Genomic DNA, 24,261 nt, shown 5'->3' on the forward strand with positions numbered 1-24,261 from the left:
TGAGTAAAGCCGCAAAGCAGACCGATTAAGGAGCGAAATGGTATCGATCCCGCGTAAGGGGGTACCGGGAGCTTTGGATTTGGGTCCATGGTAGCCCATATGGAGCCTGCCGAGCGCATATGTTGCGACAACGCCGCTAACGACCTGTCTTGGGCCTTCGTAATGCTAAACTGCGGTTCGATCCGCACCCCATGAAACTAAGTAACCATTCGATTGTCATTGGTAAATAGGTAATCATGGTAGCGTCGACAAGCTTCTTCCTGAAACGCATCGATCTTTTTCACAGCGCGAATCAGGATATTTTCAAATAACTAATAAAAATAAGCAGTATTTCGTTTTAGCAATATTTTTGTTTCTGAGAAGCAGAAAGATAAATCTGAAAAGATTAATGTGCAGAAATCTCATAAATGCACATTTTAGAAATAATTTAAATAAAAATTTACGAATAGATCTGATAAATAAAGTAATACCGACTCTTAATGTTTGATATACATTCAAGATTTTTCATTGTAACGTGGACTTACTGCATTGTTCTGAAATAATTATATTTGAGAGCTTTTCAACTTATATTTCACTGTTTTCTAAATAATAAAATATATTCCAAATATATAAAAATTAATAATAATTATTACTTTCTGCTTTTCAGGTATAAGTGTTCACCTTTTTTGTTATATAGTTTATACCCGTGAATATATAATTTCGTTTTTTCACATTCAACAATTCATATTATAGAATAATCATAACGTGTTAAAATGTTTCGATGTTTGACGTCGCAAGAAAGTAACGAAAGGGATGCCCTAAACACTTTGGCCAAGCAAAACCCCACGACAATCCTGCCAGTCACCCCCCACTCCGGCTTTTTTGCCAACCTGCAAGGCTAAACGAGTTACGTATTATGCCAGGGGATGGTCGAGAAGGGTGGACTACTCAATACCAGGTTGTATGTTCTGGTCGTGCCATCTGGCACGCTATTATACGAGTATTTTAATTTAATTAACTCAGCGCGCGCATCGATCGATCGATATTATCGGCGCCCGCGCGCGGATTAAGCTTGTACGTGGTCCGCCGACGATTTCGAATCTGCCGTTTAATTAGGATTTCGGGCGTCGGTGCGAGCAACAGATTTTATGGAAACGAACCGCGTTCCTGGTGCGCCGAATCAGGCCCGTGCCATGAACCGACCGTTTATTTCGATACTTTCCGCTGTTGGGCAAGCGTCATCCAGTCGGGAAATCTCTCTCCCGCGTGCGGCAATGATTTAATATCAAATAACAAATTTTAAGCCGGCTCACACAATGCTTAATAAAATAGACTGGCAGAATATGGATAATACAAATTTTCATAAAAGTTATGGAATATCAGAAGCTTGTATCTTTCCTATTAGGTCTTTTTAGCCAATCTGCAAAGCTTTTTAGAAGAAAAAAGCTTTTTATATAATAATAGAAAATGTTATTAATATATTAAAAGATTATATAATATATATAAATTATAATATAAAAATTACGTAATAAAACTGCTTTTAAATCTCACTAAAAATTTTTTTCTATTATAAATGTGTATAAATTTAAATAATCAAGTCTCTGCATCGAATATTCGACCTATAAGATAGATAGTCAGAGGTATCGAATTGCTGACCAATCGATACTCTCTTCTTGGCGCATTTACGGCATATTTGCGGCAACGCGAACATGCCTCTTTGTCATAGACGAGTGATTTTCGGATTGGCAGCGCCGCGGCTCCGAGAACTCGAGAGAGTCGGTGCGCCATTGTACTTCTCTTGCCGGGGTCATTGTAAACGACTGTACCCTCATCTCCACACTGCATAGTGCAGTTCCCCTTCTCGTGCATCTGTCCTCAATCAGCGGCCTACGAAAATGGGATATACACGTCCTCATCGGCGTGAAACTATTGACCTATCCTGTGTACGAGGGACCACTCCAGTCGCCGTCGCGAGCGATAAATAAAGATGAATGAATGACAGGACAGCGTTGTGATTTACAGCTTTCAATAACTAACAAATATTTTTGGAAAAATAAAGAAAGAGAAATAAAAGCTATTTTTGCAAACGTGATAAAAGTTTCTTTGCAACCAACATGAAATGTTATATATTTACAAATTGCTAGAATTACTCAAATTATTATTGTACTTTAAAAATCGTAAATTAATTGAACCGGAAACTGAAAAGCTCTAAAGAAAATATACAGTTGTGTACAACGATCCTTGTGGGGGCCAAAAATATCTCTGCCAACGGGTGCTACAGAATGGAGACAAACGGGAGCGACATGGTGCTCGTGAAAGAATGGAACGCACTTAACTCGGGACTGCTTAAACAGTTGTTTGATCGGCATTATATATTAGCAGAAAGGAAAGCAAGAGAGAGCATGTGGCTGGTGCCACCGTTTATTAGCGACGCGATGTCAAAAGATGTGTGTCATCAATAATAATCTCGCGAATCTTTTGATTGACAGAAAGAAGCAAGCAGAAAAATTTGACTTCCCTCAAAGCCAAAGTTCTGAAATTTACTTACTCAATATGAGAATTATGTTAATAAAACAAATATTTAAATCAATACACGTGATTCAATATATAAAAAAAAGGAGACTTATCTTATCTGTAGAGTGATGTGCAAAAACAAGTATTCAAATCATAACAGAATCAATACACGAAATGCCGAAAGTGAGGTAAGAAAATCACCGTCGGCGAATCTATTTCAACGCGATCGCTATTGTTGAGTATTCGCGCGGCGCGCGGCGGCCAGGTATAATATTCCGGATATTAAATCGCTTTTAAATCGGCTTAGCGTTAACTAGTGGCACTTTAAGCTGCCCGGTGAAATGATTATCAGGGCTTCCCACTCCGTCGAGAGAGCCGGCTAGCTGTTATCGCCCGTTGATTAATTGTTATGCAATATGACGTCACACACGCCTACCCGGCCTACCCGGATTAGAATCCCGCGGTGGAGCATCACACGGTGGCGAACGCCTGCCCCGGGGTCCGCCTACGCGCGTCTCCCTCGGTACAGCGCGCATCGCGGCAGCATCCCTCTCGTTCTCGCTCTCGTCGCGTTTGTATGCGTGCATTTCGCCGCATGCCGCACAGGCGGTTACAACACGGAGGGAGCGGCGCGAAGTTTCTGGCTAATCCTACGAATTTGAGCCAGCCGAACATAGGATGCTGATGAATATTGATACTGCCGAGTCGACGGACCACCTCTAAACATAGATCGCGCGAGCGGCTCTTCTCGATTTTCACCCACGTCTAGGGAGGATGCGAAATGCAAGGTGCTCTCTCTCTCTCTCTCTCTCTATCTCTCTGTCTCGAAGACCTCTACTACTATTGCACGCGGAAGACCTAGATTGCGCGGAAATGTTTGTTTGATAAGATGAAGATTAGAGAGATTATTCAAGTAAAAGAGAAAATTCTAAAATTTGCAAGATACAAATTTCGCAAAATATATTATCGCATATACAGACAAAATTTGAAAGAAAAAAATCAAAAGTTTTATCGACGAGAATCAACAAATTTTTGAAGGGACGAATATCAAAGTTTTCTCTGTAAAAATGAGAGAGAGATAAAGCATTCTTAAGCGTCTCTAGCTTTGCGACACGTCGCGGTTCGCTTTGAAAGGCGAAAAGCTGACGGCTTGTGGCTCGATGCTCCCCGGTAACCTTGCACCATTATTCCCCTAAATAAAAGAAACCATAAATCGCGAGTGCACAGGCCCGTGGAGAAGCCACGCCGCTGCTCCATTATATCTTTCACGATGAACGGTGCCCTTCTTCGTCGGCCATTATGCCACGGAGATAGTAAGGAAGCAGCCACCCCTTTATCTCGGTAGATTCCGCGGTGAGAGTAATGCGCGGAAATCAAGGGTTAATTCCTCGGCGTCGTAAAGCATTTTATCTACCTCCGGTAGTGCCGTCGGAACGAGAAATATTCAAATATGGCAATAGATATAGTAGATCGCGGACGCGTCAATCGAATGCCAAACGAAATCCGTACTGCTGTTTCTCCTATTCGCATTTACATATCCATTTATGCCGGTGATTATGAAAATAGATTAAATCGCAAATATGGAAGAGAGAATTTAGAAGATATCATATATTTTGTTTTATGCTCTTATACACGCAAAAACTCACAAAACTTTACCATTATTAATAATTGTTACTATTAATCTCTCTTAAAATACTAATTGTAAGTGTAATTTTTAAAACATTTAATAACGTATAAAATAATGTTTATCTTTTTGACAACGTGATGGAATTTAAAGAAAAAAATTTATCAATAAATTTTGATACGTTTTCTTCATGTATAAAAAAGTATTATTAATCAATATTAAATGAAATATTAAATTATATACATATAATAATTATTTTTAAAAAGTCATGTAATCTAGAATTAAGTATAATGAATCATTCTTGTATGTTGCCATAACAGTTGCATAATGATTGCTGTCTGAGAAAGAGATAAGAGTTCAAGTGATCGAATGGTCCATCGATCGCGAAAAAGAGAGATTTGCTTACGCTATGCGAACATATACATTACAATGTATTGCACAATGTGCATGTGTGTGAATACGAACATACTACGCGAGGACCTTTCGGACCTCTAACACCTGATCCCTACTAAAGATCCTATCGGGAAAATTGGATTCGGTGTCAGGGTGACCGCTGAAACGTATAAGCAGCTCGTAAAATACTTTTTAGCGCACGAGCGCCTCCACGTCGAGGGATTAAGCTTTATGGTTAGATAAGGATCCGGGATTCGGTTCCCCGTGTTCCTCGCGCCCGCCGGGCTTCTATCCCTTGAAAAATAATAACCGCGACAACGATCTCTCGAGCAGTCAAAACGAATATTTCGCGAATCAGAATCCATCCCTCCTTCTAGTTTTTTTCCCATACGAGAGAGAGAAACAGAGAAAAAGAAAACGTGAAATATTCCGAGCTATGCTTCACGAATCTCCTAATGTTAATGCGGATTGATTGTACAAAGTCGGATCCGACGATCTAAAAAATATAATTTAGTCGAATTTGACTTTCTGATCTTAATATCCTGCCTAAAGTAAACCTGACAGTAGGATTAAAAAAAAGATTCAACAAATAAGATTAGTATAAGATAAAAAATAATAAAAACCTTTCGGAAATTAACGATTGTATCTGTAACTAATGTTTTTTAAATTTTGTTTTATCAATATATCTACAATAAGTGTCTTTTGTCGCAAAAGATCTATTACGTTGTCTTATTCAGCCAACAGTTTCAATAACCCCACTCGACCTTATACCAACAGGAGGAGAACTAGATTGCTACATTTAACGCTTCTTTGTAGCGTCGTCGCAGGGGCATCCTCAATATTTTCTCACGGAGTGAAATATCGTCCCGAAAGTCATTCTTCTCCGGGCAATGGGGCCAATTCGGGTCAGCGAATTGCCTTATTGACGGGCAGGCTGGACGGCCGGAGGGACTTTCAGTGTCTCAGATGGAACGCAAAATCGAGTTACGGCCAACGCCATCGTCGTCGTCGCTGCAATAAGCGACGTAGGCGATGTATCGAGGAGATATATGGCTATTACGTCTCCTAAGTAGCTTGAGCCTCCGCGATCAAGAAGATCGACTGAAGATCGATCCGATTTCATTTATCTTTCTCTTGGCCATCTTAAACGTTATCGCAGGATTTCAATCAGAATAATACGATTTCTGCCAGAACAACCGGCGATTATAATTCAAAAATGATCAATATATTATTTTTCATAAGAATTTTCGTCTCACATCCAAATATGAATCCTAACATTTCGTACATCAATAGCGAATTATCCTGTATACTTTCTCGACTACTCGATTGTAACTCCGTCGTATCAAGGAATCGACAATAAGAGGGCGAGAAAAATGAAATTGAGAAGCCGGGCGAGCACGTTGGCCGATAAAATGCTGTCGGGACGACACTCGGGTCTCTCGATGACGTAAAAAAAGTACCCTCGGGGAGTGGCGACAAGGGGAAAAGGGGGTTGGCGTGGAATAAAACGCGGCGACGTTTATTCGGTCGGACAGGAGCCGAGTGACCGAGTCAAGTAGAACGTACAGCTTGGTCACAGTCCGTTTGATCTAATAAAACAGAGCAAGACCCTGCTATCCTTCTTCAATTTTCTCGACACCGTGCGTAACCGATCATGCAAGAATTCGGCATTGTTAAAACTCGCGTTTGCTTTTTATCTACATGTACAAATTTAAAGAGTTAATAAAATATAAACAATGCCCCATCTTTATCGTAAGAAACGATTAATAATTCTTTATATAATAATAATAGATTCTTTAATAAATTTAGTCAACTTCCTCAATAAAAATATCGAAAGTGATCATTATTCCTATTACTTTATAATTTATTTTTATAATTAAATCGCAAATTAAAATTTTATTACATAAAAGTCTAGTTGACATTAATTAAAAAATATAATTCGCTATTTACATCTCTGAAATTTAGTTCATAAAAAATGTCTTATTTAACAAACGTAATAAAAATTCAACGTAATAAAATATGACATTGTTAAAATCGTTGCAGATCGACTCTTATAAAATAAAACTTTTAAAATACAAAGTTCTGTCAATTTTTATTGAATGACGATTACAATGATATAACATTGGCATCGATATCAACTGATCCAACGCAAGACGTTCCAATTTTACGAAATAAATACGATACGCCATACTTCGTTCATAGTTGAAGTCGCACTTTTACAATGCTGGAAGCTCGTCAGGACGCACAAGATCGTCTCTTGTCGCGCTGCAACGATTTTTTTCCTCCTCGTCAGCGTGCTGTCCGATATAATCCGCGCTTGATCAGATTAAACGTTGCACAGAGGGAGGGAGAAAGGGAGCGAAACAGAGAGAGAGAAAGACAGGAAGAGAGGGAGGCAGAGGTAGAGGCGGAGGCAGTTGCGAGGGTGTGGCGGTTTGCTAGAAACCACCGCGCCGCAACCATCGCCATCGCTACGACCACCGTGTCGCCGGATGAAAGAGGCTCAAACTCACCGCGCCGTAAAATAACATTGTCCCGCGATACGGAGCACGAGGAGATGGGGGAGTGAGATGACGGCGGTGGCGAAAGGGATGGACCGGGCGAGAGAGCGCGGCGAGTGGTTTCTTTATTTTCTTCGCCGAACTCCCGGCGTACTTACGTTAAGTACCGCGGAAGCGTAGCCGTTCGCGCCGCTGGCGAGCCGGCTGCGAAACGGCGCGCGCAGTGCGTTTTAACGAAATCACGGCAAAGAAAACTAACTTGTATATTTAACGCTTTTAACACCTCAACACTTTGCGGACCTATTGTCGGTTATATTCATAGTTTTGCCAAGATTATTGAGAATGCTTCGTACTTGCGAGTTCTTCGCAATATTTTACGAAGCTAAAATTTTATTCCGTAATGTTTCCGCAATTTCTCCAAATTTATTTATTTATTCGATTTATTTTGTCCTTACAATATACTTTACAATTATTAATGCTTTATCGTTTCTCTCGTGCAAGGACTAAGGACACGAGGATTCTATAATTCCTCTACATCTGTGTGCATGCGGAAAATGCAAGGCTTCCGGTGCGAAGAGGATTACCGGCGAAGGAAAAGTCCGACTACGTTACTGGAAGGTAGGGGTGGAGGGCGACGGGAACGTAGTGGAGCGAAACACGGGGGTGGCCAGGGGGATGTGCAGGGTGTAACAGGGTGTCGGGTGTTGGAGATTACGGCGGGACAAGCAATATTAAGCGGCCAGGAACAAAAAGACGATCCACCACGCCGGATTACCCGCGATGCACCGCGTTGTTCCGTGAAATTGATACGCGAGATGCTTTTTAACGGGGAATAACGGTGAGCGCCGTCGCCGCGGATTTCCCGCGAACCTACCGCGGAAATATTCGACACGATTTAGATAACCCGCCGTCGCGACACATCGGGCACAAAAGAAACGATTTGTACCGGCCTTAGAAAAGAAGTGGGGGAGGGGGGTGAAGGTCTGCTAATGAAGAAAGTCTGAAAATAATTAGATCATTTGTCACTGGTGTCGGAAGCGTTTTTTAGCAGCATAGACGGCGTCGAAATAGGTAAGATACTTTTTCGTAAGTGCTATCTATGCATTTCTTTTTGCAGCATAAGTAAAAAATTATAATATAATACAAAAGGTAAAAGATCAATAGAGAGAGAGAGAGAGAGAGAGAGAGAGAGTTGAATATAATAAATTCTCCTACTCACAAAAGCAAAATGTTATCTGTATTAATTGTATTGTAATTAAATGTATGCAATAGTAAATATAATAAAAACATTTAGTATATTAATAATTAGCATTTAGAAAAAATGGTATAATTAAAAATATTGTTGAGCAGTAGAAACGATATTTTTTTACTATGCATTGTGTGTTATGTCCAGCACTGCTCGACATTGGTCTCCCAGGAGAAAATGATTCCGAGGCAAAGTTGGTTACGGACCAATAGAGGATGGGACCGTGGGGGACAGTAATATATAATGTTTTACAACATATCTCTTCTACCTGCTCTCTAGTCGGCACACGTAGCAAGGTTTATCTAAATATTGCCATAGGAAAAAAGAAGCAACTCTCTTTCTGCCTGGGTAGAGTCGCCCTATCGGCCGCGTGGGAAACATTATTCTACAGAAGCGAGCGCGAGGTGCGATCTCTCTAGCATGGCGCAAACCGATTGGGTCCGGGTAAAATTTTAATCTTTTAAAACGCGCCAAGATTTGCACGCTCGTATAGCGCGTCTCGCATGATTCAAGCCCGATTTACATTCTTAAGCGCTTGCGTTAAGGCTACGAGTCACGTGCTTTCACGTGCAATAGCAATCACATTCAACAAGAACTTATGAAAATTGTAATGGAAACAGTAATTGCAAAAAGAAAGTATTGTTTTGAGAAAAATGCATAAAGTTTTAACATTATCATATAAAATTGCTATAAATGCTCATCGATTAGCTATCGATAAAGTCGATATTATATTTCCATATATATAAGTTGCAAGTAAAATTAAATAGAAACTATGAATATATTGTTTTCACAACACAGTATTTTAATATTTTTCATTCTCTCAATCGACAAAAAATAAAATAATTACCTTTGCGGCAACAAAAAAATATCAAATCAAACCTACTTATGTAAAAAATGTCGAAGCTGTATGCAATATTATAATACTAAATTTTAATAAAAGAGTTAATCAAGAATTGTGAATCAGGAATTGTGAATCGCGATAATACGAACGCAGGTATGAGTACGCGCGAAAAATCAAGTGAAGTTTCTTTGTTCCGCTGTGTAGAAGGATAAAGGATGCATATCTTATTTTGATCGGAAAACGCATATATTTTCATATCCGAACGAACGGCACGGGAATATTGTAATTTGCATCAGAGATGGCGGAAAGAACTAAGTCGTGGACTGTATAGAAGAATCGCGGGGAACGGGAGCCACCGGCGGAATCGGCAGAATATGCAAATGCGAATCCACGGTGCGTTCCAAATCTTTAGATCTGGACGAATAACTCGAAAGTGCCGAACCAACCCTCTTTACTTTCTCATATCACCGCCAAAAATACGTAGAAGATCCAGTTCGAGAAATTTCAACTTTAATAACGAGGTGCTTTATCGCGAACGCTGACGATTTCGTATTTAAATAACTCTGTAATGATTTGAAATATTCATCAATAATCAATAAGCGATTATTGAATCTAAACCGATCATTTTTATATGTTCGACTCACTCAGACTCCATTTAATTCACGATATGTAATTTATGCCTCTAATTAATTCATAATTAGTATAAGTAGCTATTTCATTATAATACGATATTTCTGTGCATTCATCGATTATTACATAGAAAATATTTCATCAATTTGATTGCTATTTGAGTGTAAAAGCATGAATACAGAAACATTGTGAATACATAAGACGCGATGAAAACGTCAGGCGGCGGATGCAGGAAAACATTTCTCGAAAGCGAGCGAGTGTCGCGACGCATCAGCCGCGGTGCGATTCTGAAAACCATTATCGGTCTCCTTCCGCCCTGCGCATCGCCGTGGAAAGGACCGCGTAGGATTTATGCCCGCGTTTTGTAACGATCGGCTGTGTCGCTACACTATTGTAGATCGCGGTTGTGTAGAGGCGTCACGGTGCATCGCGCGTGCACCACGTCGCCGCGACTCGCGACGAAAAAATCGGCAAATCCAATAAAGGGTGAATAATGCCGGGCGTTACCGAAGTGCGAATCCGTAGGTTTGAATGGGGGTCGGACAGGGAGTAGGCGATCGCGTATTTATCGAAGCGAGAGTTGAAGAATGGGGACGAGAGAGTAGGATTTGTGATGAGGAATGCTCGAGACGAAGCGAGATGAACGAGAGAGAAAAGATGAACAATGGCCGATTATCCATTTGACGCGCCAATTGGTACATATTGGCTTAAGATCTCACATGTGAAGGGGTTGTAAAGTGAGTCATACTAAGAAGCTAAATTTCTGAATAACAAATTACAGTGTAAAGAATAGTTACACTTGTTTCATTTGAAAACTTAAAACTTCTTCTCTTGATTAAGAAGATATAAAAATATTAAAACGTATACAATATTTTAGAAATTGTATCTCTTTGTATTTTTTTGCAGGAAACACGTAGACATATATCTAGGTTTCTAAATTATATCAAAATCTAAGGCTTTAAAATATTTGGATGCATTATTGGAAAAGAGAGAGCACGAATGATGAACTCGCAGAAGAGAGAAAACGCGAAATTTGTAATAGAGAGAAACACGACCGATGGATATATGTGGTCGGCTTCCGTAACGCCGACGGGTTTTACTAATAACCGATATACCCCAAGCTAACCGTGGAATATTATAATTGATTTATCGCGCTAACGATACACACGTCGGATTTATCAGCCCATGGTCCCGTCCCGTCGCCGTTCCGCCGAGCCGTTCCGCGACGCACCGCGGAACCGATCGAACGGAACGGCGATCGACGATAGACCGCATCCGGTCGACTCGCCGCTGCCTGCGGGTGCATTCATTTGACACGGCTCGTTCGGATATGCAACGTGCTCGGCAACCGCGTTAAGTGTCGTTTCATTTAACGTGTTCATTTAGCCGTCGTGTCCGGAATAGATGCGTCGGCGAACAACCGATTAACTTTGAAGAGTATACATAGGTTCAAATTTGTAAAAGATATGTCTGATACGTTGCTTATCTGTTAGATACACACTGAGAAATATAAGCTAAAAGTTACGCTGAAAGTTATCTTCTATTTTGCCGACTTCTCTATTAGCGATTTAAAACGCTATTACGATAATATTCTTACTCAACTGAGAAGAAATTATCCAGAAAGATATCAAGGATAAAAAGAAATGATATTTTGGAATATTATATAAACAAATCAGTTTGTTTTTCCTAAGCTCTAATGATTTCAGATATAATTCTGTTTCTTTATAATATTAAAATTCTCAGTCTTAAAATTTCTCAGATAAAACTGCATACACGCGACATTAGATATCGCAACAAACTGTATCCTTTGCAAGGTCGATTAAAAGTGCTCGATTCTATCTTGATGAGAAAATGATGATCTGGGCATTTAGAAGCTTGAGCTGCCGGTGCCCGACGGAGCAGGCGGCCACGTCGCGATTGGTGGCGAAGAGAAATTATTCTTTCGGCCGTACGATCGCCATCCACCGCCGCGCGGCACTCCGTCGGGCAAGGGTTGATAATAAATTCAAATTTAGGGGTGCGCGCAATCTGTGATTCAGCGCCATTAAGCACAGGATCTCTCTAAAGGACGCCACCCCGTACTTCCTCCTAACTTGGCACATCCGTGAGAGTGCCCCGACTCTTTAAATCCGCTAAGAGGTAAGGGTCACTTTGGCAATCGAAGGACCGCATAACGTCAATTTTTAAACTTTATGCAGGACTTTTTCGGCAACATAATTCTTCATCATATTTTAATTTTTTCATTAGTATTTGATAAAATTGTTAAAAAATTGTGTTTTGTTCAAGTATTTAATTATCATTGCAAAAACTTACTATTAAGTACCGTAAAAATAAAGGAAACACTAAGAACATTAAATTTACTTTTTTAATAATTAACTTCGTAATATATTTGTCCTTTTTAAAATTTTTTCCTCCAAGTTATGTTTAAAAATTTTCATATTTTAAATCAAGTAAAGAGATAGAGACACGTGATCGTAAAACACGCAAAATAAAATCTACTTAAGTACCCCAGAAACAGAATGCCGAACGAGGACACTTTATGGTTGTAATCGAACCAAGTTTTTTAACTGTCTAGATGGTCTTTTCCTTTCTGGGACATAAAATTTCTGCGGATATTCACGTATCGATTGCCTCTGGGACGAGAGCAGAACGCGAGAGCCACGTTTCACCATTGATGGCCGACGATTAACGTGCTCGTCTATCGCGATCAGTGATGCGTTTCGCAAACGCAAAATCGCCAGCAACAAGCATTAAAGTCGTTCCTTCGATTGCCCGAGAAATGAACGATTTCGCGTTCACGTCTATTTTGCGAGACAAACCGCGACGATTATCGATTGGTGCCACCGATAACGAATGTGGAATAGGGACGAGAAAAAGAAGGTTTCTAGGAGGCTTTGATTTATATCGCGCCGATATTTTCCGCAAGTCTCAGTGTTTCTTAATTCGAGGTTTCTCCGCGTGCTTGCCGCGGGGGTAATTCGATTTCCTAGCGAATCGGTTGGAAGTAAATCAGAGTACAGTCGCCAGCAAAATTCGCTGCAAGACACTATCATAATTTCCGCGAGATGCATAACGCCGATTGTCTCACAATATTACCGTAATGCTTGTGCAAAATCTTTTTTAATTATACTGGATTGTATTTTGTGTGTTTTTTAAGCAATTTTACCATTAGAAATAAATTTCATTAATTATTTGATGAATATTTATATGTAAACATACTAATAAACAGTTCAGAAAAATGATATTAATATATTATGTCAAATAAAGAGATGCTTGTTAATTAATTTTTTATAAATTAATTTCTTATAATACTTAATATGTTCACACATTTCGCAAGTTATTAATTTTATATGACAATTAGTCATTACTAATTCTTTATAAATTTTAATGTAAAATTTTCATAAAATGAGGTGTTCAATGCTTTATTATAAATTTTTTCTCATTTCTCAATATCTTTTGTATCAAAACATAATTATTTAAAAAAAAAAGACATAATCATATATGTATACCATATTATAAGATTAAATTCGCCGTTCATGATCAGATTAGAAAATTGAAATCATAATGCAATTTACTCTATACCCTCGATTTGCCCAACAAACCCGCTAATAATTTTTATTAGATTTAAATTTTACTTTTACAGTTTTGGAAACTCGTTTGCGAATGCTAGTAAAAGTATGTGTTGGATCAATATCGCAATAATTTTCGAAAAGTACCAGCAACCGAATGCAAATGATATCACTTCACACGTGTTCGCAAATGTTAAATTGAGAGATACGCGAGAAAGTTTCGAGACGACAGACCGATATACGTTTTTACATATTAGTTTTTTCGGTAGGCTTTTCAACGGCCTATATTCGACTAAGAAACGAGACTAGTGCGTATCGAACCATCCCCGGGGAAATCTTCCTACTACAATCCTTAAATAACGTCGGTCTGCGACAGACTGATAACCGAAAGATCGATCAATTTTCAGTGTAAAGACCTACTGCTACATCGGGACAAGATATTGCGTAAGTTGCAAATCGTAATCTATTAAGTTTTAGTGACCTGGTTAAGATTATTCGAATTTTTAGTTCGTGTCACACGATTAATTTGAATTTTTCGTCCGTATTATACGGTTAAAGCCAAAAACGTTAATCTCTTATAAGTTATACTATATGCTAAATAAATTCCGCACATTTATATGCTATGCTAAAAATGTCAGTAATCTTATAGCAACTTTTTAATATTTAACAGTTGAATGCCTCAAGGCACAGGAATAAAATTTCAAGCATAAAATTTTCAGTATGGTTACAATATATTCCGTTAATTCTGTTTAAAGAATAATAAACATACCTGTGTGCAATGCATTTTGCAAATATGCCCAGCAACGCGCACGAAGAGAAATTGTAATTGGGTTGATCATAAATTACGCTGGATTCTGGCGATTATTTCTACTTGGCTGAACATACGCAGGTTTTTCCACTGTGGCGCGCAATAAGCCCGAATTACCTGTAACACAGTTTTCGTTTCAGTTTCATGGTTGGTTCTATTCAAAATTAATTTATGTTTTCTATCTACTAATAAATCTTATCAAATTTATTAAAAACAATCAAACACAATACCTTACACAATTTATATTTTCCTTAAATTAAAGATTAATAAATAATGCATTTCGATAAAATTTGTGTTATATAGAGCAATATTTGGCGCAGTGATCTGTTTATCTATTACTGAGTAATCTGTTTTTTATAGACTTTTCTATTTTCTTGAGAGAGAAAAATTTTTAAACTATACAAAAGTATAATGAAAAAAAGCCGTTTCACTTCTTTTCTGTTAGTATTCTGGGATTAAACGATCGTCGGGAAGCGATTTGAGCAACTTTAACGTCGCTTACTCCGCAACCCATACCTAGCACGTACGAGCACTCTTGCCCGGTACCCGGGACTAAGGTACTCCTTCGCAAATCCGTCTGGCCGTTCAGCAGCGGGCAACGGACTGCATACCAATTTCCAATTTGTCCGGCATATCGGCCGGGCGCTCAAGAGCGTGACACAAATGCCAGATGCAATCAACGGATTGCGAAGGAAGGCGCTCTTCAGCGTTAATCCACGATTATCGAGCGCGATTACTTTGCCCCCTAAGTAACCCTCCTTCCTTCCAACTGATGAAAAGAATATTTACCCAGATTATAATATCTCTTACCCGTATTTCGAGATTATATATAAAAGCTCTCCATTAATTTTAATTCCTCTTTTTGGTGTAATATCTATTACGTTTTCTTTTTTCTATGTTTATCACTAAGAAAAAGTAACAGAAGATGAATTAATCTTTTAATATAGTTGAAAGATTATTCAGTAGTTTTGAAATATTTTATAGAAAATATGTAAACGTGATACGTATAAATAAGACAATATTATATCGTATTAAAAAAAATATTGAAAGGACGTCGACCCGATGTTGCAACGAACGCAAAGCAAGATTCACTCGGTTTTCTTTGGGACGCTCCTACCGCTTCAATATTGTCGCTATCTCTTGTATACAGTTGCCGCCATATTCCGCGGAAAGACGCCATATTACCGGAAACCACCCCCTTTTATGTTGGCTTGTCGCGGACCGTCTCCGCGAAAACTACCCCCATAAAAGTTGACGACTTAAATCGTAGGGCGTATGCCGTGTTAGGGGGAAGGAAGAAACCTCTAAGACTATCGCGGATACTTGCGAGATTCTTCGACATATCCTAGAATACGTCGCTTCATTTTAGAAAGACCAACAAAAAATTGAATAATAGTTAACAAAAATATCTCGAAAAAATGCAATCTTTCACAATACACTTGAAATCACAAAACTGATTGATATTGTATTACTTTACAAGTTATTCTGTAAAATACTAAATTATTAAAGATATAATTTTCTATATTTTTGTAATATAATTGTTCATAAATTTTGATTGTATATTTCTGTCAAACCCTGTGTATAATTTTTTTTCAAAATTATTATACATTCTTTCAAATTAATATTTAAATTAAAATCAAACTATCTCTTTTGAGAGGTTCAATATTCAATTTATTATTATTGGTTAATACGTTAATTATATAATTATTATACAATTAAATATTATTACTAATAATATTTAATATAAAGTAATATTATTATTTTATTATTTAATAAATAATTAAAATTATTTTTAAGAATTAGACATGCATGTGGAGAGGATTTTCAAATAATAAATCTCTCGAACTAAAAAATTATGATATGACAATTTTCTTTTTGCTTGCTTTGAAAATGCAAATCCAACAAAATGAGGAATTTACAGCCGTCATCACATCGGAAACTTCTCCAACGGAATCGCCGTGAAAGACATTCGATTACGATTCGCGGGACTTTATCATCGCCGTCCATAAATTCTGAGTTCGCGCAAAAGCAATCTGCGTCGGCGGTGATCCTAATAACCGCACGGCCATTCGTTCACCGAGGAGAGTGAGTCGTAATCCTAACTGAAAGACACTCGGCGGAAAAGAAGACGGAAAAAGAAACGCCCGAAGTGGCCGTAATGAAGTAGATCGAGATAAATATGGAAAGGAGGGCTTAAAGTAAATGGTGATCTCGGCCGCGGATCCCGCCTCAATATGCTTGAAAGTGTCTCTCGCTGACGTGGCACTTCGGAATTGAACGTTCAGAAGATTAGTCCGACACCAATATCTATAACGATTGATGATGATACATAACGTCGACGGAGTTCTGCTATTATGTTGGGGAATTACGATAAAAAGGCTCGTAGTTGTGATCAAGATGGTCACTTTCTATATGCATAAAGTTCAGAAGAGACTAATATGAAAAATTAAATACAATAAGAAATGTAGGATATTTACTTTTAATTACTATATACCGACTGTGCTAATTTCAAAGAAATATGAATGCTTTTAAATAAGCGAATGCACTTCTCGACGTCGAGGCGTTCGGCTTTTGCGGCTAATATGACCGATGTATGTATGAGGCTGCGATATGTAAGGGGCAGGGGTGCATAAATATGTGCGTATGCGTCACCGCGCGCATAAGTGCCGATGAGGGGATTTGTAAATGATCTTAACGTTTCGCGTCAATCACTCTTATGCCGTTCCGACACGCACTGGCACGCTTGCATGCAGAAAATTTGGAAGGTTTCGATTTTCAAAGGGTTTTGTTAGCCGATCAAGTATATAACTCAATTTTTCTCTATTCCGCGTATATTTTCCGCGTAATATTTTCACGTCGAGATGCAAATTGAAGAACAAACTTTAACGCTTATTATATCTTCTTGAAAAGACAATTGTACGAATAATTTTTGCACGCTGTAAATAAATTTCTTGCAAACATATTTGATCGTTTGCAAAATGACAAAAACATATTTTGTCTTATAAAATTATTATAAATTATTTTCAAGTTGCTCAATTTGAGTTCTTCACATTAATTAATTGGTACTTATTGCAAAGCTATCCATTATTCTGGTATTTTATTCTGACAAGATATTTTGATCAAGAAAAAAAAACTGCGCGTCGAGTGCGACGCGACACGAGGATCTACGATGATCTACTGAGAAAAGTATATCGCTTCGATGATATATGTACACTGCGGAGGGGGAGGGACACGTTACGCGGTAAGGTAAAGTTCTCTCAAGACGCCGGAAAGTGCGCGCAAAAAGAATCTTTCGGAAGACGCTACGGCGGCGGCGAGAAGGGGCGAAATTACGTCAAAAGTCTCGAGAATTTATCGGAGCACTTTTTAAACTCCGCCTTCGCGCGATTAGCATATTATTTCTATAGAAACGGAGAACGGTGAGAGAGTGTATGCGCTTGCAGTGCGGCTTTTCTCTATATCGGGCTAGGAACAGGGTGAATGTAGGGAGCATATCAAATATGTTGATAAATGATCCCTTTGAGCGATGAATAGACGGCGTCGGGTTCGTACATATCCTTTTTCATCGGCGGCGGCCAACATTTGAATGTCAGAAGAAACGCGCCCGTTGCGTTCTCTCGATCTCTCGCCTTGTCGAAGTATCAAAATCACACACAGGCACATAACGTCATAGATTCCCGTCTCGTCGTAAACGCTCGGGCGGAACAAAACGCGATGAATTACGCAAATAGATATTCACGATGCAAAATTCGCCGAACTTTATGTGGGACGACAGAATCACCGCTCATTCCTGTTTTCATCATTCTTTGTATTATGTTGACTGACTTCTTATAATTGTCGCAACAATTTTAATCTTTATAACTTTTATATATTACCAATAAAAAGCAAAATATTTTATTGGCTTCTAAAATAAAAATTATAATATTATCCTCTGTCTCTCAAAAGTTTCTGCCAAACTGTAACATTTTAATGTAATACTTTTTTGCTAAAGAAATTGCTAAATAAATGTTTGATATCAAGAAATATAATTTACATAGTAAGTGCAAAATAATCTGTCATTTTCAATTCTAAAAAATGTAATATTTTTAAGATTAAGCGACAAAAAAGCGAAAGTTGTTTATATCTCTAAAAAAATTTAAGAAAATCCGCTTATTTGAGAAAGAAAAATTTGTGATGTTAAACTTTGTATCTTTGTTATTACTTTTACAGAGAATCTAGATATGAAGAAGTGTAAATATAATAAATCTGATCATAATTATATTATTCTACATAGTTTATAGATTTATAATGTTCTATAAAATTTCGTACTTAATTGTATTTTTAAAGCAAATTTATAAAATGCAAAAAAAAAATTACGAAATAAAATGAAGTGTCTTTTCACAATAATTTCAAGAGAAGAACAACACTAAATTCCTTTGATCTTAGATTCTCGCAAAGCCCCCGTTCATGTTGGGTACTGATGCAAAACAGCCGTATTTCCGTTTTGCCAATCAGTTTTGACCGCTTCGTCCTTTGATAATCTACGATTGATCAATAGGCCAAAAGATAGCAATAATCCGGAATTTTTGGCACGGCATACATATTACAATATAAAATACAGTATATTGATGTGTCACGCTCCACGAATTAAATGCATATTTCAATAATTGCAATTGTTAACAGATTTTATGCAATATACGCGTTCTCGTGCATTAGTAAATGTGCGAGATTAATATCCAGAATTTAATTAACATAATAAAAGGAATATTGCGGAAATGCGAAAATAATATAAATGCATGTGAGAGAGACTGCAAAATTAATTCGTGTTACAAAAAAAAAGAAACAATACGTATGCATGTATTATCATGCTGTATCTGAACTTATTATTCTTTAATTATAATATTATATTGTAGCAAATTTACTAACAGATTTTAGATTTTAATCAATTTGAGATTACTTTTCGTTTAACAAAAATATTGTGAAATGTTATAGTTCATTAAAACTTTTTTATCATTATAAAGTTGCTAAAAATTATTTAAAAATTATTGTGTATAAATAATATAATTATGTCATCTACTGTAACTCTTAAAATTCAGAGTTCTAGAAGTCGTTTATTTTTTATCATTAATTATTTCAATAAAACCTACAATATTTTTTTTCTTTTTCTTAAAAAAAAATAAAAATTAATTAAAAAATATGATATTGAAAAATAATACAAAAGAAACAATATATTTTAAATATAATGTTACATATTAAAATAGTTATTTTTTCTCAAATTTCTTTCCTACTTTATTTAGAATTATAAATTGTCTCTCTTTTTCTACACATTTTTTATGATTTTTTATTAAAACAATTCTTATATGTGCATAAATAAATTAATTTAATAAAATAATATTAATTTTCCCATTTTACTAATGTAAAAAATATAAAAAAATGACAATATATAATCAAAAAAATATTTTTTCACCAATAAATTAATAATTGTAAATACTCAAAAAAATATTTTTTAGCAGTAACATTTTTCATTATTAATAAAACATTTTCTGTTTTATAGTAATTGCTAAATATATTATACTTCCATACCAAATTATTATCATTCAAATATATATTATATTTCGCCGAAATTTATTTGCCAAAAGTATATCATATGCAAATAAATTATCTATATTTTCTAACCTTATCGACAATGTTGATAAATATTAAATGTAGATAAGTTATCTACATTTCTGTCAACTTACCAACAATGTTCATTACCGACAAGCAATTCATACGCTATTTGCATTTGTGATACTGTAATTTTCGCAAATTTCTTTACAGTCGTCATCTTTAGATCAATAAATTTTATACTCATTTTAACATAGAATTCAAATAACATATTATTTTTTGTCTTATCTTTTATTGCCACCTTACAACATCACAAATATCATAGCATTCAAATAAATTCAATTAAAAGAAAGCAAAATTGAGTAGCACTCACCAAGTAATTCACACGATGAATACCGCCTCAAGCAACCGTAAAATGCTGGAGAAAACTCACCGCCCCCCATAGAATTCCACTCGATTGCCGTTATCGATCCGTGTTGTAAATAAAGAAACTTTCGACTTACGCGCTTGAAAGAATCAACCGGCGCGTTGTGCGCGTGCGGTTGAAAATAGACGCGACGATACTTCGCAATAACCACCAACTATTTTCGAACGACGATCACTCGGCACTCCCGGACGACGGAATCGTGACTCCGCACATACGTCGCGACTAAAGAAGCGCCTGTACGACGTTAGGCTGCTTCTTTTCATTGTCGATACGCTACGAGACTCTTCAAATCGAGTCAGTACGCGACGTGAGTTCAATTGACGTGAGAGAAACTGACTCGTGCGAATATACAGACAAACAATTCAAAGCGTTTCGTTTACGATACAACGTGCTCAACAATAATAACTTTGTGCAAAGAGATACATTCGATACATGGCGAGATGTTTTACACAACACTTTGAGTCGCGCGACGCAAATTCAATCCAGACTGTTCCAAACGGCCATTACGTATGAATTCATCATCGTGAAAACGTAACAAATATCAGACAATTACCAACAATTTCGCGCGAAAAGAAATACATTCAGCTTATTTGAGAAGACCAATCATCATACGCAAGCGTGCGCGCCACATTTGAAAGTACGAAATATTCAATTTCTTATTTATTTCTTTCTCTGTATCGTTAACAATATCTGTTCATTACTTTTTTATAAATATGCGCAAATAAAATTCTTTTTTATTTTTCTTTCATTATTTATTAAATGTCAAGAGAGTACGTTAAGTAAAAATAACCTATTTTATAAAGCAAATAAAACTCAAAATAATTCTAACCAATATAGTCTTTTAAAATTATTCTTCTATATTTCATATTTTATTTTAGAATATATTTTAATGTTTTAATTTACAAAGCATAAATAATCCATCCCAACATTTTACACACGCTTCTCGTTAATGCCGCTTTAGAAGCAATTAGAACGTAAAGTATCTATGAAAAATTTCTTGTGAGATCGCGGTGTCATGCGTAATGGAAAGTAATCGATAATATCCGTTATAAGGGTAAGCGCCGAACACTAGTGAACAGTTGATCAGCGCAGCGCCGTGTAGCGGCTGTCAAAATCTGTCCCTATTCGGCAGAACAAGGTTATGCATTGTCGGTGCTCATAAGTTTGCATTATTTTCAGTCTTTCAGCCACACTCGAAATTCGTGCAATGGCTGTCCGAACACACGTAGTTCTGTTCATCATTGCTTTCGCCGCTTCGCTACCGGTTTCTCAAGCCGCCTCTGCTCATATCCACACACATCAACACAGTAAGATTGAAAACAATGAAAGGATGCAGGATGGAGCATTCAGCCCTCGTGACGCTGACCACTACGTGGAAGGAGAACATCATCAAGAATTTGATCATGAAGCTATCCTAGGTATGAAGGGATAACAAGATATAGCAAATTTTTAAAAATATTTTTTTAAATATTTTAAACTTCTCTCGATACGTATACTTCTTGTACATTTCTTGTACATTTCTTTATTCTTGTAAATATTCTCTTTTGGGGAGAATTTTCCTCATATCTTATAACATGATTACATTTATCTTAGTTTCATATTTATAAATAATTAAAACTTTAATTATTTTATTCCATATTTATCTTTCTGTCTTATTGGAACTTTATTCATCTTTCAATTGTTATATCTAATTTACTAAATTTTTTATCTTAATAATATTTTTTATATAAAGGAAGCGTAAAAGAAGCAGAAGAATTTGACAAACTTCCAATAGAAGAATCCAAAAGAAGATTAGGGGTTTTATTGACCAAGATGGATTTGAACAATGACAAATATATAGAAAGGAATGAGCTAAAAGCTTGGATCTTGCGTTCATTTAGGTACGTGACTGTTGTAATCTATAAATATCTTTGTTATGCACTTGTTTGCAATGGAAGGGATACTACATCAATTAAATTTTGCATACAGCATGCTGTCTGCAGAGGAATCTCAAGACCGCTTAGAAGATGCTGATATAGACGAAGATAGCAAAGTGACTTGGGATGAAGTCCTGCAAGATACATATGGCAGTGATCCTGAAGATCTAGCTCTTGATGACAACTTGGTTCAAAACGACAAACAAACATTTGATGCTGCCGATTTAAATAAAGATGGTTATTTAGATACAGACGAGTTCAAAGCTTACACTCATCCTGAGGAGACACCCAGAATGTTTCCACTTTTGTTAAAACAAGCTTTGGAAGACAAAGATACAGATAGAGATGGACACATTAGTTTCCAAGAGTTCATTGGTGACAGAGCTAGGTCAAAAGATAAAGAATGGTTACTGTCAGAGAAGGAGAAATTTGACTATGAACATGACAAAAATGGAGATGGTAGACTTGATTCAGATGAAATTCTTTCTTGGCTTGTACCAAGTAATGAGTAAGTATGCTAGATTACATGCAATGTTATAAAATCTAATGCAATATAAATTATCTTTAAATTTTAGATTAGAAGTTCTCATTATCTCAAATAATCTTTCATTGTAAATTTAAAGAAATTTGTAATGTTAAAAAAATTTTCTATTAGTATTTGTGCTTATTTTGTAATAATATAAGCTTTACTGAAATTTCATAATAACAATGTGCCAAGAATTTAAATCAATTTTGTATTATAAATTTTACTTTGTTCGTATTTTTGATATTGCTGTTATTTCATATATTTTATGAATGTTTATTTCAGAGAAATAGCAAGTGATGAAGTAGATCACTTATTTGCGAGTTCCGATGACGACCATGATAACAGATTATCATTCAATGAGATTTTGGATCATCACGATATTTTTGTAGGTAGCGAAGCTACAGATTATGGTGATCATTTACAAGACATTGAGCGTTTCAGTGACGAACTCTGAGAATCATTGGCCGAGCTCGTGATAATATATGTTTCATAATGTTCACCAAAGTTTTGCGTGACTGAAAGTATTATTAATACACTACTCAAAACAATAATGGAGCCAAAGTTTCTTCAAAGAACTTTAAATTGATAAAACAAAAAATGGATCCAATTTGTGTGCTTAAGCGACTAAAATATTGTGTTCCAAATGTTTTAACATGTGCTGAGATTATTATTAAGAGAAATATTCACAATCAAAAATTTATTATATTATATATCTATTGAAAAAATTATTCCATTCATTGTTTTAAGCAGTATATTTTTCAATGCACTCCTTTTTCAGCTTTTATCTATTTTAGTCTATTTATATAATCTTAACGACAAATTTGTATTAAGATGCAAAAGATTAATGAGATTTGCACATTCATATAAATAGTTACATTCACCTATATACATTCATATGTATGCATTCACAATAATTTTCAAAGTGTTGCGCTACACAAAATATTGTCTTCCAATTTTTACCAAACATGAGTGCCATAATAAAAAACGGAGAAAGAAAATAGATTAGAACAAAAATCATATTTCTCATTGCAAGTGTGAATAGAGTCATTAAGTTTAATTGCTATAGGTGTCATTATTAAATTGTAAATATTATTGTATGCATATTGCATATAAAGCACAATTTTCTTGAGTTTATAAGATAATTTTTGTAGTTGATATTAAACAACTTGTATTTCTTTTATGATTGCATAAATTATTTATAGAAAATAAATCTTCAACAAATAATGTGCAAGTGATTTTTAATAAATTATTTTAATAATTCTAGGTGCTTTTTTTGTTAAATTTTTAATAGCATATGATATATTTTTTTATTGATAATATTTGTTTAATGATTATGTTTTAATTCCATGTCAATGTCATGTTATGTCAGTTTATTTTGAAAGAATTATTTCTATAAAATTTATATGTATTTAAAAAAATTAAATATATATGTATATGATTATAATTGTGAATGTTATGGCAATTATGTACATATCTAAATAACGACCAAAATAATTACACAAGTAGAATGAAGGTACTCACCGATTATTACATCTCATTGTCAGCTATATCTCAGACTATACCTAAAAAAAATTAAATACATATATTAGTTATTATATATTACTATTACTATATTTTATAGAGCATTATATTTATCATTTAATTAATTCTATCTTGGTTGAAAGATAAATATATGCAATAAATTGCATAAATAATTATTCAATA

General features: G+C 36.0%; 1 protein-coding gene and 1 long non-coding RNA gene across 5 annotated transcripts in view; one reads left to right on the plus strand and one right to left on the minus strand.

The window, feature by feature from the left end:
• LOC105668494 (uncharacterized) overlaps positions 1 to 20,262 on the minus strand; it is a 77,560-nt gene extending 57,298 nt beyond the window's left edge. For both annotated transcript variants that reach the window (XR_010891154.1, XR_001100112.2), the window contains exons 1-2: positions 20,062 to 20,262; positions 14,067 to 14,222 (exon numbers count right to left, since the gene is read on the minus strand). This is a non-coding gene — a long non-coding RNA (uncharacterized lncRNA). The remainder of the gene's footprint in view (positions 1 to 14,066; positions 14,223 to 20,061) is intronic.
• Positions 20,263 to 20,286: 24 nt separating this feature from the next.
• Positions 20,287 to 23,781, plus strand: LOC105668493 (reticulocalbin-2). 3 transcript variants are annotated; one of them, XM_067358839.1, is made up of 5 exons: positions 20,287 to 20,422; positions 21,295 to 21,533; positions 21,848 to 21,995; positions 22,084 to 22,539; positions 22,840 to 23,781. In XM_067358839.1, exons 2-5 carry the CDS (start codon positions 21,323 to 21,325, stop codon positions 23,009 to 23,011), a joined length of 987 nt encoding a protein of 328 aa, XP_067214940.1. In that variant the 5' UTR covers positions 20,287 to 20,422; positions 21,295 to 21,322; the 3' UTR covers positions 23,012 to 23,781. The 3 variants fall into 3 exon arrangements, with proteins under 3 accessions (XP_067214940.1, XP_012216336.1, XP_012216337.1); XM_012360913.2 differs by having other exon boundaries at positions 20,321 to 20,752; XM_012360914.2 differs by lacking the exon at positions 20,287 to 20,422 and adding an exon at positions 21,151 to 21,169.
• The last annotated feature ends 480 nt before the right edge of the window (positions 23,782 to 24,261 follow it).

The sequence above is a fragment of the Linepithema humile genome, chromosome 7, assembly GCF_040581485.1.
Source record: "Linepithema humile isolate Giens D197 chromosome 7, Lhum_UNIL_v1.0, whole genome shotgun sequence".
NCBI lineage: Eukaryota > Metazoa > Arthropoda > Insecta > Hymenoptera > Formicidae > Linepithema > Linepithema humile.